At 38.7% G+C, this 17,214-nt stretch overlaps 1 protein-coding gene across 1 annotated transcript in view; it reads left to right on the top strand.

Moving 5' to 3' along the window:
* The window catches only part of ERC1 (ELKS/RAB6-interacting/CAST family member 1), a 284,378-nt gene that overhangs the window by 165,848 nt on the left and 101,316 nt on the right, over positions 1-17,214 (top strand). The window contains 2 exon segments of the mRNA XM_032105148.1: positions 493-624; positions 16,252-16,412. Coding sequence (XP_031961039.1) covers positions 493-624; positions 16,252-16,412 — 293 coding nt within the window.

Here is a 17,214-nt window from a genome sequence, read left to right as displayed (position 1 = left end):
TTAATCTGAACAGTGGAAAACTCTGTTGGGTCGATGTTTGCTTTTCTCCCTCTTAACCTGGAAATGGTGAATTCCAAAGTGCAGTGCTGTTTCCCTTCTTGCCATGCCTGCTGCTGAATGTGCAAGCAAACAGGCAATTCTGAATGCCTGCTGCCTTCCTGCCGCTTCTGGCTTCTGTGCTTCAGAACTGCTTACTAATCCTTATTTTCCAACAATCCTTGCTTCTCTGTGCTGTATATTCTGACAGGACTGTGGTATATCCACACCAGGCAAGCACTCTTGCTTTGAGGTCCTGTTTTGCTGGCTTTCTCCTTCTCTTTACTCTGATCTTCCTCTTACATCCCTTCATCATTCTTTCCTTTGTGTGAAGATTATTTGCCTGCAATTGCGCCTTGGGAGGGAGAAACACATTTTGGTTGGCTTAAAACGTGGTTGGTAAAAGGCTGTAGTTCCAAACAAGTCATCTTCACCTAGTCTCCCGTCATTTTCCAGGACAATCTGCGTAAAAAGGATGATCGGATTGAAGAATTGGAAGAGGCACTCAGAGAAAGTGTTCAGATAACTGCAGAGCGGGAAATGGTGCTAGCACAAGAGGAGTCAGCCAGGATCAATGCTGAGAAACAGGTCTGCAATCTTGTTAAGTCACTGGTAGTCCTCCTAGGAAGGTAACCAGACAGTGAAGTACTAATTTCCCTGCTTTCCTGCTTGAAACAGAGCTGGCTTTCTTTGATGATCCTCTGTGTCTGTTCCAGCATTAGGTGACAGAACTCATAAAATCTGCAAAGCCTTCATAATAAGTTGTATTTCATAGGTAAGATTTTCTTGAAATTAAAATCAAAATATAAGGTATCCTGAGATAGCTTTTGAAATATTGGTTTAAGTACTAACTTCTGATCTGTCTTGCCTGACAAAGCTGCCTTCCTGTGTGTAAGGCATACTTAGGTTTACTGTCTTGTTCATTGAATATATTTGAAAGACAATGATTCTTACTAGCCTGGTTGTGTTTATGGACCACAATCTCCTTGCACTTGCAAAACAACTGGTTAAAAAGACAAATCCCTTGGCTTGAGCCAACCATGCACTCAGAAAATATACACCTGTGTACTGAAGCCACAAGTAGGAACTTTTATGCATTAATTGATTTTTTGCCATTGATGAGATGACTCTGAAGACTCATGGACATGCCCATTTTTAACTCAGGTGAGTAATCATCAAGAAAGCATACCATAAGTGATGAATAAATCTGTGAGACTTTGCTAAAGCTTGTGAAGCAGAAGCTGAGACTGGCACTCTTTGTGAGCCTCTACAGTGTTTGTCACTGTTCCTTATGACAGTAATTAGCAAACAGGAGCATTTGGTTAGTTGCATTTCAGGGGAGGAATCTCCTTGTCTTTGTTATTTACTTAACAACACTTCTGACCAAGTGCACTTCTAAACGTTTTAAGAGGTTTTTCTTAACATGTATTGTATCACAGGCTTTAATGAAAAAAAGGTAAAAATCTGAGTTTTCCAGAAGAAAACACTCTTTAGGCTAAAGTAAAGCTCACCTGTTTGCTGATGGACATATTGAGGATAATTCTTGTTGCCGTATTTTAGGATCCTAGACAGTATCTGATCAGTATCAGATCCTACACACTTTCAAGAATGCCTTCTTTCCAAACTTCTTATAGCCTATAAAAAAATTGCATGAAATAGAAGTGTTAACTGGGTAGTGAATGCCACTTCGAAGATTAGATCTCCTTGAAAGGAAAATATATCTAACAAAGCACTGGGTTCTCTGATGAGGCACAAAACTAGTATGTGCCTCAAAATCAAACTAGTATGTGATTTGATGCCTAGGATGTTATAATGTTTTAATTAATTGGTTACAAGACAAAGTGACTTTTTATATTCTTTGAGCACCTAGAAGCTGGTGCTCAAAGAATATAAAAAAAGTATAATTATAAAAATATATAATATATATAAATATTAAAACTAGAACATTGGAATTGGGTGTAACATCTTAAAAATGAGACAAGGCAGGGAAATCCACAGCCTGAAGATCAATAAACCATCAGGGTCAAGAGAGAGATTGAGAAGAGAGGAAGAGAGCCAAGACAAGTGAGATTTGTGGATAAAGATTGGTGGAATATGGTAGGTAACAGCATAAAAAAGAAATTAACTTGGATGTAGCAGTGCATATGGAGGTGAGGAGGAGAAAAAAGGATGGAGTGGGAGCAGCAGTATTGGAAGACAGAAAAGCTGACATCTGTGACAGTAGTGTCTTACTGCAACATAACTAAACAGCCAGTTCTGACCAGTTACCGTTTTTAAATATGAGCAACAAATCAGCACAGAGGAAAAGGCTCTGGAGAGCTTTATTCCAGTCAGCACTGCGAGACCTGCTGTGCCCCACTTTGTCCACCAGGATTTTGGGTTTGGTATCAGTTAAACACAGTCAGGTGTATTTAAAGTGGTGGCAAGCAGCTGTTTTTCCAAGGTGCAGAGGGGACTTCCCTTCAAATGTTTTTCAGTGCATATTCCTTCAATTACTTTTAAAGAATGCCCTTTTTGTTTTATTATGTTCTGTGGAAGTTCTCTGTAGAATTTTGAAAGACAAGCACAGATAATTTTAGAGTTTTAAAGTGCAAGACTCTATGTTCCATATACTATCAATGGCAGATCCACTGACTTTCACAAACCCTATAATAGGTTATGAATATTCTTAGACCAAGTGTGAGTGATGTGTGTGATTTTTAAAATGTTGTTGTTCAAACTGATTATAATTTGCTTTTTAATTGCATGCTTTTTCTTTCCTCTCTTTTTTATCTTGTTTTCTACCATTCCTCCACTTCACTGCCTGTCTGAAGCTTTTTAATGAATCAGTGCATGAGGTCAACCATTTTGGCTTTAGGTGGTTCAAGGTATGAGGACATCTCATTAGTGTGTGCCTCTGCCCCAATATTTAGTGTTGTTATTGTAGTCTCGTGTTGTGTAATCCTACCCTCCATCATCTCATGGTGTGTGGTGTTGTGCTATTTTATAGGCTTCAGTTTTGAATTAGTGTCCACGAAGGCACCCTGCATTTCACAGTTCTCATATATCCATTATAGATTAAAATCTTGCTCTCTGTAATCTAGTGTTTGAAAATATCCTGTCAGTGTGTATTAACTGTGACAGTGGGTTAAGTGTATTAATACACAATCTGTGTATGCAAGACGTCTCCTGCTGACTAAAGCTTTCTGTTTATTTCAGGATTTTAGACCTGTTCTTTCTTTCATCTTTCCCAAAAATAGAATCAGGCATTTCCTGCTGGGAGCAGAGCACCCATTGAATTGGGCATAATTTTATTATCCCTGCTGATCTGTGTAGCAGAAACCCTGCTGTACGGAAAGGAGATGAGGCAGTCTTACACAGATGGGAAGGCTTGAAAGTTCTTCAAGCCTTTCTTTCTAATAGTCATCACCTGGTTTTGCTGGTGCACCTGCTGAATCCTCTGTGTAAATATCATTGTGAATTCCTTACAGCTGTGGGCTTATGTAGTACTGTGGCTGGTCCCACTAGTTCAGCCCTTTGTGTGGAAGGTCAGAAGGTGTGTGGAGACTTCTTTGTAAGTACTGCCCATAAGGCTGAAGGTAGGACTTCTCGGATAAATGCTTCTGTCATAAAGGGGTTTTTTTAGTAGAGATGGTAAATGTAGATTCAGACATGATTTCTGCATTAACCAAACCTGAGTTTATTTTAGAAAGGCTATCATTATGTTCATCGGGGGGAAAAGAAGAATTATAGAGAAGTTTTTCCCTGCTCAGAAATACAGCTGTAGTTTTGCTCGCTAGGAAAAAATGTTGGAGGTTTTCTTTGACAAGAAGCCCTGTCTTGTTCACAAACCCTTTCACTGTCCTGGTGCGTCTTACTATCCCTTCTCCTGCAGCAGGAAGCAGGAGGTTATCCTTTGCATGAATTGAGTCTTAATCAGCACCATTCCCAGGACAATGCTGGAAATGTGCTTTGATCCTTATGAAAGAATGAGACCCCTTTAGTGAAATAAAGTGAAACCCGAGTTCAAGTTCTGTGACTGACGATCAATAATTAGCGACAGGTTCTTGTCTCGAGCACAATAGGATTACTGGCATTTTGAGCCCTCCTTATTGGAGGGCATAGTTCACAAATATCTTCTGACCTAAGATACTTCATGCTCTCCTTCTCCTTGCTCACTTTCATCCCCATACTTGAGTGTACATCCCTGCTGTTTTCCCAGCCAAGGTCATTGTGAGGCTGTGTTGTGAAATAGAGCGGTGACCTAATTAATGGTAACAACTCTTATTTTTTGAAGGGATTTTTTCATGTGAAGCACTTCACTGACCTGGTTCATGGATCCCCATGCAGAACTTGAGGGACTTCTGAGGAAATGTTGACCTGTGGGGGCAGGACTGAGAAGTGGAGGCAGGAATTGCTTAGTATTATTACTAAAAATACTTTTAGCAGAAACTTAGTGCAGCCTTTACAATGGGCTACTATTTCTTTGAGTGAGATGGTGCATTGCCTGACCACAGCATATATTTCTCTGGCTTATTTTATTTCCTTCAAATTTGAAGAGCAGAGGATTTTAGACATTTAAATAACGCTTCTGCTGATAGTAATGCAGCTCTGTTCCCTCACGAATATCAGCTCCTGGTTAAATGCACTCTCTGTATAGTATCAGCTAACATTTAACTCCTTACCCTAAAATGTAATGGCAAATAAACACATAAAATAATGACCATTACCTCGTCATTCCTTCCTTCCTTAAGTAGCTACTTAAACTGAAATTTTTGAGTTGGCAGTCTGATCTTGACACCTTCCATCAACTTTTTTTGAAGTTATGGTTCTCAGTGGAACATTTCAAATGAGGTTAAATATGTAGATGTATAAATAGCCGTATCTGTGTTCATACACTGTGTCTTTTTATCCTGCACAGGGCAGATTTTTCTGCTTTCCCTTTTTAAGGAAAAAATAAAAGCCTGAATATTGTAAAAGTAATGTATTGTTTAAATGTATTTTCTTATGCTCATTCCTTTCTCCCACTGTCTCTATAAATTATTTCAGCAGGATTTAATATTATTTCAGGTACACATTACGTGTAAAATGTGTTGATAACAAGACTCCTGAAATTCTCCATCACGTATCTTACATATCAAATTTGTATGTGTTTGTTAAGGAAAAATAAACATGAAATAGGTTAATAACTCAACCAGCACCTCCTTCACAGTTCTCTCCTGTTTCCTTACTGTAAATACAAGGTCTGCAAGGGTTTGAATGTAGAGTAGAGCCTCTAAGAGCCTTTTCTGTCTTATCTGTAAGCTACTGTACAGAAATTCTCACCAAGTTTTGAATGGTACCTGTCATTTGCACTTCCATCAGAACACCATTCTGGTTTTAACATTCTAGCAAATATTATTTAGACTACAATTCCTTGTAAGAATAGAATAGAAACTACATTTACCACAGATTTATCATATATTGGACCCTATCCTATCAAGTACCTTCTAAAAATGCAAAATAAATTAAAAGACATACCTTCTTTGCTGAGCATTCTGTTGCTGAAATAGATCTGAAATATTTTCTCACATATATTGAGCACTGGAATTATTTCACAGCACAAATTCTGACACACTAAGTGACTTCCTGCAGGTCCCTGTAAATGAAGAATAGAAAGTGGAATTTCTCTGAACCACTTACCTATAGATGTTTTCTGAGCACCATAGAATTGTCAGAGTTCTGACTGCTCTGTAGTACCTGCTGGACAGTTTGCTTTAAATGAATGTTTTTATCTTTTCTTCTGTATTTCCTAATGGGAAATTTGATAAACTAAGAGATGGGAGATCAAGGCAGTAATCCAAGGTGTGGTTTGGGATGAAGGTACTGGAGGTTTTTTCTATGATTTTTCTAAGGAGTTTACAGTTCTTTGGCTGAACTTCCCTTAAATATATTCTGAAAAGCTCTTTTCTGTAAAAGTCTGCCAAAATCATTTTGGCTTTTGAGTGTGTGTATATATGTACATGTGCAAAGTAATTTGTGTACTTAGTCCGTATTAAATAAAACTCTGTGCTAAAACCTTGTATTTTAATTTTTTTTACTGATAGAAAATTTTAAGAGCTTTTTAAGTCAGTGTCAGCCCAAAGTATAATCTTACCATTGTTTTCCAAGAGATTACTTTATTCTTCTGTCTGATTGTTCTGCTTTGGGTAGAGAAAGCATTTTGGGTAACTGAAGTTCACCATGCACTGTGTCCTTGTCAGTGAATATGTTTGCAGTAATTTTTAGGAGCACTGCATCTCCCTAATGTTACTTCTTTTCCTCAGATATTTCAATGGATTACATAACCTTTTCCTTTAAAAATACGCAGATTTGTACTGAGTAACTCTCCCTGCAAGGGAGAGGTAATTTGGTATGTAATTCCCTCTGCATTCAGTAATGTACCTTTTAAGAGCTGGAAGAGTGGAATTTTTCTGTCTTAGTTGTGTTCAGCTGTGCTGAGCTGGGGGCTTGGGAGGTTCTTTTTGCCTCCACATGGGAAGAATGAATAGAGAGAGGAATGATGAATAGAAAATCATGCCTAATGACTTTGAGGCAGAGATCTTTTTCTAACATTATAGACAAAAAAACTTCTAAATCTTTTAGAAGCATAGAACTGTTTAGGTTGGAAAAGACCTCCAAGATCATGGAGTCCAACCATTGACACTGCCAAGCCCACCACTAAACCATGTCCCTAAGCACCACATCTACCTGTCTTTTAAATTCCTCCAGGGATGATGACTTTGTTTTTGTTTAATTTGTTGCTCTTGTTTAAGGTTGCAAAGTAGTTAAAATTTGATGACTTTCAGGAGAATTGGGGACACTGAAAGGATAATTAACCTCTGTGCAAAATATACATTGAGCATTTCTCCATATAAGTCACCTTTTCATTTAATGAAATGAGAAATACTGATGGAAACTGTTATATATAAATTTGGTTCAAGTGCCGATTTTAAGATAATTTCGTCTGTATTTTTATCCCTTTTTATTGTTTAATAGATAAATACCAATTTCATGTTATGCCTTTTATTATAGTCAGGTATTCCAGACAAAGCTCTATCTTGGCATCTCTCTGCCTGTTATATTCTTTTCTTAAGCACCTACCTCTAGACAGCATTTTATTTGTTGTGGCTCAAGAGAAAACCAAATTCTTGCAGATTTGGTTACATTAATCGTAAGGACCCACACAAATACTTGTGTTAATATTTGTTTAAGCTAGTCCTGTGCTTTTTTCTTTTTAAATTTATTTTCCAGTTGCATTCTTTAACTGTGATCTTAAATGCAGGTGTGATACAATAACGTAGATTAAAGCATTAGAAAAGCTCATTGGACTTGAACATTAGATTCATAAATTGAAAAATATGGTTTTTTTTCTGACATAATTGATTTTTCCCCAAAATCCATGCAGTGCAAGAAGAGAAACTGTTTTCCTTTCCATAGCATTCTGCTATATAGAAAAACACAGGAAAGTGACAAGCTTGAGGCTCATTAAATTGAGGATGCCTCTTCATTTGAAATATTTCCTACTCACACAAAAGCTTCCAGACTTTCCTGTACTGCTATTTACCATTGGATTCCTTCAAACTCTTCACTGAATTGCAGCCTGAATTCAGTTGGCTCCAAATAGTGGAAGTTCTTTTTATTTATTGTAGTTACGTTCTGCTATTTGCTTTCTGTTAACTACAATGGTAAAGATCTGCTTCCACAAGTTTCTAGAGGTGTGGAAACTTTCCTGAGCTTGCCAATGAGACTGTGCTTCTTCAGTTTGCCACATGTTCAACCTTCACATGGCAGTGCATGTGCTTTCATTTATTTATGTTCATGATCCTTAATGTCTTTTGGGAAAAGAGTGTTAAAGTTGTATATGGAATCAGCATAACGTTTTTCACTGCTTGCAGTGAGTTAATACATCATCCCAGAATTTTTCTCTTTGGAAAATCAATCTGTGCTATATAAATTGACAGTCTTTGCTATGCTGTGTAGCACAGCATTAAATATTTACTTTGAATATTACTCAGTTAGGTCTAAACTGTCTGCCATAGTGACATATTCTAGTTAACCTGAAACTGTCTAAAATGCAGCAAAATGGAAATCAGCATGGTCTGCAGAAAGCTGGTGAAAAACTGCTAAAAACCTTGGGCAATTAGTCTCGCTTCTACTTTAGCAGCTGTAGATGTAACGTAAGAAAGGGCGATTTATTTTGAAGATGGCCACGTTTAGAGTTGTGGCTGGAGTATCATGAATTAACCATGGATCTCGAGACTTTTGTTTGGATGTGATAAATTGTGCCAAGTGAGCGTGTGCAGCGCTCCACAGAATGTGCTTCATGTGCTGCATTCGTGTGTCTCTGCCTCTGTAGAGATTTTTAAAAGGTGATCAAAATCCAGGTTTTTTCAAGATTGATTGTTGTTCCTAGTGATTGCTGCTGTATTCCCAAGGGGTGGGAGAGACTCGTTGCTAACCATGGAAGATAAACACAAGACAGTTTCCTGAGACTATAGACCGTGTAAAGTAAAATAGGACAGCTTCCTTTGGTATGTTTGCGTGGGTTAAGAAACATAATGAGAATGTTTCATTGGATAATGGTTTCACTTGAGGAAAGTGTAGAAATGGAATTGTAACTTGTTATAGTCTTCAGATAACAGTGACTAAATCAGATTTCTTTTCCTCAGTAGAAATAAGAGTTCAGTTTTCACTTTTTTTCAAGGCCTGACTCAAATATTTTGTTTGTGTTAAGCAGAGGCAATTATTGTTTCCTTCTCAAGAGCTCTTGTCCCAGCAGTAGGCTGTTGCTAATTTATGTAGGTTATAGCCCACATTTAGGAGATACAACTGTCAAAGCTACCTCCGAACATCCTAACAGGACACAGCTGTGACTTATTGAGTCCTGAAGGCTCAGGAGTTTTCTCTTTTCCAAACATCTGTGAATCCTGATTCCTCTTTCTCATACAAAAGCTCAGCGCTCTCAGAATATGAGCAAAAAGCACTTGGTGGATACTCAAGTAACAGACCCCTTGACAGAGGCTTCTTTGTTTATGTTTGTGTGGCTTCTGCAGGAGTAACACGGTAATGTCAGATATCTGCTCGATCTCACTGGTGCTCTTCATTGCCTAGAGCCATCAATGGAGACATTAAGGAGCAATACAGAGCATTAACTCTTTTTATAATCAGATGCTCTTTTTATAATGAAGTTTTTGTTGGAAGACCAGCTCATGGAAATAAGAGACATCAGCTGTCTAAATATCTCAGTTTCACAGTGATAAGAAAAGTTGCACTCATCTGCAGTATCTTGCAGGTTTTCAGACCATAGGCTTTTGTTCTCTTTATCTCACTCCTCTCCTTTTTCCCATTTAATAATGTAAGAACAGAACAGTGGCACCAGTTCTGTTAAGCCACCAAGACACTATTTTATCATGGATGCTGAATTTACAAAATACAAACAACCTAAAAAAAAAAAAAAAGCACAAAGACTTAAGAAAGGTATACGGTAATGAAAAGAAAGACAAAGTTTATGCCTAAAATGACTGCTGTGTATTACAAATGATCGAAAGACCCTGCCTTTTCTGTGGAGAGCTGATAATCCACCAGCCATTTCACAGCTTCAACATTAACTCCCCTCTTTACTGCAAACAGAACTCCTTGTCCATGTGCAGTCTGCCACAGTCCTCGAATGCTGTACACAGCTTTGGGAAAAGGGGTGCTGCAAGTCTGGCATCCCCTTTGAGATGCAGGTGAAAGTGATGGATAGACACATCTTGATTACTGCATCCTGTGCCCTGGTGCTGAATAAGAGGGGCTTGAATTGAAGCCAGAGCTCCAGCCTGTGGTGGGACAGAGCCATTCTGCTTTACACCCTTCTGCTCTCAGTGGGGCAGAGCTTTTCAGCTGTTTTTGTGTTTGAGGCCTGTCCTTACATTACAAATCAGATACTACACTATAATTTTACTGAGGGAGAGGAAGATTTCTTGTTATTGTTTACTGATTTCTCTCCTTTTCTTCTGATATTTTTAGCTCTAAAAAAGCTATGCCTAACAGCTTTCCCAATACCTATAGGAATTTGAAGTTTGTTCCCTTAATTCAGAATAGCTAAGAATTGTGTGTCTTGGATACAGTCTTTAAGAGTACCTTAAAGCCACCCTACTGCTTTAACGAAAATGGGGCTATGATGAAACCATAATTCATTTCCCTCTTATTTTGTGTAAAGGTTTATTAGCTTGTGATTTAAGCAAACCATCTGGTCCTGCTGGCAATCCAAGTTATGTCAGACTCAGTGCTTTCTCCCTGTAATATGTTACTGGAGGCAGTTAAATTACATGCTTAAGTCCCAAGTCTGGCCTGTGCTTTTTCCATGTCTTAACATCTGTTCTAGGAAATTTTTCTGGGATCCAAACAAGTTTACAAGGAGCCAGGTCTCTTGTCTTTGTCTTTCTTTTCATGTCTATTTATTTTCCTTCTCTGCAGTCTAATCAGTTCAACTGAGTAAAAGATAATGCAGAAATTTTCAGTCTCTTTATTGTTTCAGCAATGTACATAGTGAGATAAAAAAATACTTCAAAAACTCAAGAGCTGTAGAAAAATAGGAGGCTGTCATCTGAGAGTGACACTTTGAGAAATGTTAATTATTTTTTTGGTCCTTCTGATATTCTTTCTACTGACTTTTAACTGGAAGACTTTTTGTTTTGCTTGCCTAATTAATTTTGGGCAAAAGTACAGATTTTTATTTCTTTGTCTTGCAATGCTAATTTCTTGTTTATACAAAACAGGCCCATGTTTAGAAAATAAATAATTTTAAATATACTTGTTAGCCTGCTGAGGTGGTTTTGAAAAGATCTCTAGTGATTAATTTATATACAGATCATGGAAAATGACTTGTTTGTGTTGGTATTTGTACCTGTATTCTGTGAAATTTCATCATTTTGTATTCTGCCTGAAACTTTTGAGAAACAATGATGAATATAAACAGCTATCCCATAGCCTGCTGTGTCTGGATGTATGTTGAAAGAACTAGAATTTCTTTCCTTCAATCAGAAACATAAAAATGACTCTGATTCCAGGTACGTAATTAAACATTAAACTGTGTTTCCTACAATACTGCACCTAAAATACTGTATCTCCAGCTTAGGAGTAGGGATCTTAGTGTAACAGTCACGTCCCTTTGTCATGCCCTTTGAGACTTTTAATTACAGACTGGTAAGGTCAAGGGAGGGGATTCTGCCCCTCTATTTTGCTCTGGAGAGACCCCACCTGGAGCATCCAGCTCTGGGGCCCTTAGCACAGGAAGGTCATGAATCTGCTGGAGCAGGTCCAGAGGAGGCCACGATGATCAGAGGGTTGGAGCACCTCTCCTATGAGAAAACCCTGGGAATTTGAAATGTTGGGTCTGGAGAAGGCTCTGGAGAGACTTCATGGCAACCCTGAAGTATAAAAAGGGGACTTGAAAGAGAGAGAGACTCTTTCCCAAGGTCTCTAGTTACAGGACAAGAGTCAATGGTGTTAAACTGAAAGAGACTAAGTTTGGACCAGACATAGGGAAGAAGCTCTTTATAATGAGCACGGTGAGACACTGGAACAGATTGCCCTGAGAAGTTGTGGATGTCCCATCATTGGAAGTGTTCAGGGTTGGGCTGGACAGGGCTCTGAGCGACCTAATCTAGTGAAAGGCATGGCAAGAGGGTTGGCCTACACGGTGCTTAAAGGTCCCTTCCAACCCAAGCCATTCAATGAAAATCAAAAAAAGATATGTAGTCTCTTCTGTAAAGATTGATAATCTACAGGTGAGAAAAAGCATTCTCTAACATTAGCATAAATTATTTTTATATAGTGTACCAGTGATTTGCTGTCTTTAATGGCAGTTGTATACATGTGAATTTGGCTGCATTCAAATCCTATCACTTGAGACTAGAAAATTTTCCTTTGTGGTGTCTGTGGAGGGCATTCCTTAGCCTTTTCATATCATATAAACATGGATTGCATGCATCACCATTTCAGAATAGAGCCTCTGCCCCTGCAAGGGTTTTTGCAAGTGAATAGCATTTTGCTCTTTTTTCCCTCCATATTGACGACTCTGCCGTTGCCTCTTTAGGGTTGCACAGTCCCACTGTACTGAATTACACTGTGTTACCTGCATTCATGATGCATTTGTTGCTTGCATCATGATCCACAATTGCTCTGCTTCTCTGAAAAGGTGCAAGCAGAAAATTAAGCTCTAGAACTATCTTCCTGGGAGAGCTAGAGAAGCCTTTTCCAATTTTCTGTGCAGTAGAAAAGTTATCTTCAGGTGATGCTTTATCACTGAGGAAAGCTCACAGTGGGAAGAAGAAAGGTAGCTGCCACAACACTGTAATCTAAACAAACTGAAGTGTTTGGGGATGCTGAGGTTCCATTAGCTAGCCATCTGTCTGGATCGACTGTAGGTATTGGAGTCTTTGGGCTCAGATTTTAAGAGGCAAACAATAACAACCACGTGAGTTGATAATAGCATTCTTCCTGGCCTGAAATATCTATTGTGTCTCAGGAATTCTTAGCAGTGCATTAGTTCTCATGTAATGGGTGAGGGGACTGGAGCTTGCATGTCCTGATAATCAGAAATCATTCCATGAGCTAGTACAGAGACTGGTAGGATTTCCAGCCTCAGTAATACTTTGTATATACAGTCCCTTTCTCAATTTTGCTGTCTTTTTACTGGCTTTTGGGGAACTTGACTAAGCTCTTTGCAGCTCCCTGGCTTCACATTACCCAATGGCCAGAAAGGTTTACTGGAGGCACTACGTGTTTGGAGATAATGTGGTGTATCTATGTCTGCGCAAAAGCCTGGTTTTTGATTTGCAGTTGCAGGAGCCTGAAATAACCGTCTGTAGGGGCAGGGAGGTTAAGATGGTAAATAGGCTCCTGAAAAGGGCTTCATTTTTTTTTATTAAATCATTTCTTTACAGGCTGCCATTGACATGATAGATAAATTTCTCCTGTTGCATTGCTGTTTCTCTCTGCCTTGCTTTCATGCTTCCTAAGGAAGGAGGTGTAATACTATGTAAAATATTTGTTCTGTCTTGACATTTCCCTCTTCTGCTGCTGCGAATCCCATACTGACCTAATTGACATTCTTTGCCTTCTTTCACATAGTTTGTTCAGTCTCTCAGGAGCTCTCTCCTCTAATGCAAACTTATTTCAGCTTGACGTTCGTCCTTAAAGATAAGCTGTCAGCTGGTCAGGTCACTTAAGGCCTAAAAACAATGAACAGATTAAGTCTCCATTTAAGTTTTCTGCTCAGAATACATGAAGACCTTTCTGGCCTGTCTACAGAGAACTGAATTATGGCTAGGTCATCGATAATCTGAGATACACTTTGTTTTATATACTGTCGTTTGAGAAAAGAGGAGCAAGAGTTCACTCTTTACATCTTCTGAAATGGGTGGAGACTTTCTAGCTACAGCTGACGCAAGCTCACCCACAGCTAAATTGAAAATGTCAATGGCATGTCTCTGTCTCAGCATGCCAAGAGCTCTGGTTTTGGCAAATATTTTTTCTTTATTTTATAATTACCTGCTCTTAAGGAAAAAAATTCAAGGATAGATGTTAAGTTTTTTATATAGGCTAAATTAGATGTGCATTGCAAGTAGTTTGCTTCCAGTGAATATTCCTCTATCATTTCTCACAGGAGTGCTTACTGGGACAGGTCTGCACTAAGACTCATAAGCTGCCAAATAAAATGTTTTGTTTTGTAGAAGTTTAATTGAAATAGACCCATGGCCTATCTACAACCTGATGAATCTGAACAATGAAGTCTTTACTGTGAATACAATCATCACTATTTTGGTGAACTTTGTCTTTAGTAAATTGCGTGACAAATGGCCCTTGCTGGAGAGCATGGAAGGTAATGACAGTTCTGTAAACCAAGTTGTTGGCAGAGTTTAAAAGCTACTCTCATTCCAGCCATTCCTAATACATGATTAGATCAATTTTCTGTTGGCCTGCAAAAATGCAATCTATAGCCTTAGAATTAAAACAGTTATCAAACAGAGCGATGAGAAAGAGATTAAGTGCCTGCAATAAAAACTGCTATGAGATACTCTTGCAAAGTCAGCCCTTGCCACCTCTCCCTCGGAGCCTTGGCCCAGATATCAGGCTCCAGTCTCCTCATGCCTTCAAAGCAGCACAGAGTTGACACGCTACAGATCTACATCAAGCAAACCAGTCCTTCAGCATTAGCATCACAGACCTTGATGGCTGGCAGTGGGAGGAAGCCGGTCAGAAATATTTCAAACCTGATTATGGAGAAGACGTTGCTTCACAGATTGTTTTGTCTTGACAGCTGACGGATTGACACAGGCCCTTTTGACTGTTGCAGTTGGCTGGGGGCTTGTTGATTCGAGGTGCTTTTCTGTTCAAGCCGAGGGGTTTATAGTTGGCGTGCCTCTTTTCAGTTTAAAGGAAAATGTCTGTGTACATATTTCTGATCCATCCAGCAGAAGCAGAAGCTGATATCCCAGCAGCTGATGCACAAGTGCACCTTCATTACCCCACCATTTTTCTAAGAATCAGTTTCCATCCTAGCAGTATTTTTGCTATTCGTTATTTCTGCAGTCCTTCTTTGCAGTCTTTTCTGATATATTTTCTCTATTTGATTTTAAGGAGTTTTCTCTTAGTTTTAAAAATTGGCATATTTTCTAATCTTGTTTTGCATGCTAAACACTATTAAAACAGGGAAAGTTTGGTTATTATATCCATGCTTGCAGGTTTGGACTACCTGTCACTGAAGTTCTCTTTTGGTCTGTTGATTACTAGATGACTTCTTGGCTGTACACATTGTGAATAGTTTATGATAATTGCATGTTTTAATTTTTTTTTTTGTTTGCTGAGCATAACAATACCACCTTTTGGCAGCTGCATTTGAATGGAAGTAGAAAGGCTTTCTGCAGTAAACACTGCACAATGTCTATGCTAGATTTTTGTAGATCTCCTAATTCTCAATTGCAGTGCTTCTTGCTCTGTCACCGATTAAGGATGAAAACCAGTCTTATTTTTGTCCTGAGTCATTAGGTCGGCCTTTAGGAGTACAGGATTTATTAAAGCATGTTACATACTTCCCTCCTACAGCACCTATATAGCAAATGACATGCTCGACTCTCCTTTGTAAAAACACGTAAGTAGAAATTGAGCTTGTTGTAATTTCAGTAATTCACTTCCAGGATGGATCACAAGTTGGTTGCTATGGAGGGATATAAAGGCAATGCAGTGCTGTGGTTTCATACTAAATTTATACAAATGTTTGATTATGTGCGGCATCAGGAGCATCTGAGTTTCTCCCGTTGAAAGCACGATAAAATTGTTTATGAAAACTTGGTTGTGATGGAAGGAGAAAACCTACATGGAAGAAGTCAGTGAAACATGTTCCATTGAGCTTTATTATAAAATTATTAAAGCACATTCAGAGGTTTTTGAATGCTATATGTAGCTAGATTTGAGCATTTATTGTGATATTGCATGTTAATTAATGATAAATTTTACCTGAGATAGAACCTGTTCTGAGTGCAAAATAAAATTACTCTTCATCTGTGTAAAATCTATGCTAGAATTTATAATCATGTTGATTCTGAATCTTTCCCGTTTGCTGAAGATATGAGCATTGTTCTGCTGTACTTCTCTGCCATCAGCAACTCTTTGAATGTCTTACGTTGCTAAATCCCAGCACATGCCTAAAAGCATTGTTCAAACCGTATTTTGAGGCAAGTAGCCTCACTAACGTCTTCATGGGAGCCCAGTCCTCTCCCTGCTTCAGAAATATTACCTTTGTTCTTAAGTGCACATGTAGTTTCTCTTTAGCATCATTTACGGTGAAAATGTTTTATCCTTTTGGCATATTATTAATGTGTTTCATTTAATACCTTGCATTTTTGTGGGCGAGTGTTAACATGACAGGCCATCCTCTTATCCCTGTGGTACGTTTTCTAAAGCAGAAATACAGAAAAGTTGAAGGTTTGTATTGTAATGGTTATGTTGCAGTGACCAAGCTAAGTTAACTCACAAGCTGTAATGTTGCTTTGGTCAAGTGTAGACATCCTGTCCACAGCACTGGATGATGCCTCCAGCCTCCCGAAGTGCTGTGTAGCATCCATGCACTGGTAACCTTTGTGCTCCAATTTAGTTGTGACATTTAGTAAGTTCCAGCTGATCACACTGCACTATTTTTCTCTCCTCCTGTCTTCTCCAAAAATGTTTTAGGTAGAAGAGCTGATGATGGCTATGGAGAAGGTCAAACAGGAGCTGGAGTCGATGAAAGCAAAATTGTCCTCTACGCAACAGTCTTTGGCTGAGAAGGAAACCCATTTGACCAACCTACGAGCTGAAAGAAGGAAACATTTGGAGGAAGTCCTGGAAATGAAGTAAGTGTCTTCTTTTATTATTTGTAGACGTGTTTTATTGATGTCTCTGCATTCCTTTCTCATCCTCGTTCTAAAGATAGCCCCTGCATGGATATGTCTCTGCAGATAACAGCTGTCTGTAATCAGTCGAGCCTTCAGAGGTGACTTCTGACCAGGGATTACTGACATGGCTTTCACACTTCCTCTAGAGCTCAAAAACATTTCTTCCTTTTGATTGTTTACAGTAGACTACTATTATTTGCACAACAGCAACTTCAAAGATCCTAAGCAACTATTGGGACTCAATCATTTTATCTAATGAATGTGCCATCTTGCCTTGAGCAGCCTATAACTACTTCAAGGTAAGGTGCAAGTCAGTGTAGCAAATGACAAGAAAAAGAGGGAAGAGATAAACATAATGTCAGGTGTTCGTAGTGTTAAAATCAGACTGCAGATGTCTGATCTGCTCAAGTATTTTTCAAGCTCATGCAGATGATTCATTAGCACTGGAGCAGTTTGAAGTTCTCTGTCAGTCAAACTTTTCTCATCATCTTTACACAGGGAAGCCTGGATAAAACCAAGCTTTGAGGATGTGGGGAGAAGAGAGGGATTAGACTTCTCAGGCTTAAATACTTCCTAATTTCTGACTGTGCATTACAGATAAATACTTATCCTAGTTTAGGGAGACATGAATCCATTTAGTGCAATGATGGATAGCGCTGCCAGCAGTTCATTAGAAACACTTTCAGTTGTTTAGCCAGCCCTGAAGAGAAGGAACATTTTTATTGGCAGGACTAGCAGTGGTTCTTCCACTGTGGTTTTG

Source organism: Corvus moneduloides, chromosome 4 (assembly GCF_009650955.1).
Source record: "Corvus moneduloides isolate bCorMon1 chromosome 4, bCorMon1.pri, whole genome shotgun sequence".
NCBI classification, from domain to species: Eukaryota; Metazoa; Chordata; class Aves; order Passeriformes; family Corvidae; genus Corvus; species Corvus moneduloides.
The sequence above is the reverse complement of the archived record's forward strand: the minus strand, read 5'-3'. Positions and strand labels throughout refer to the sequence as shown.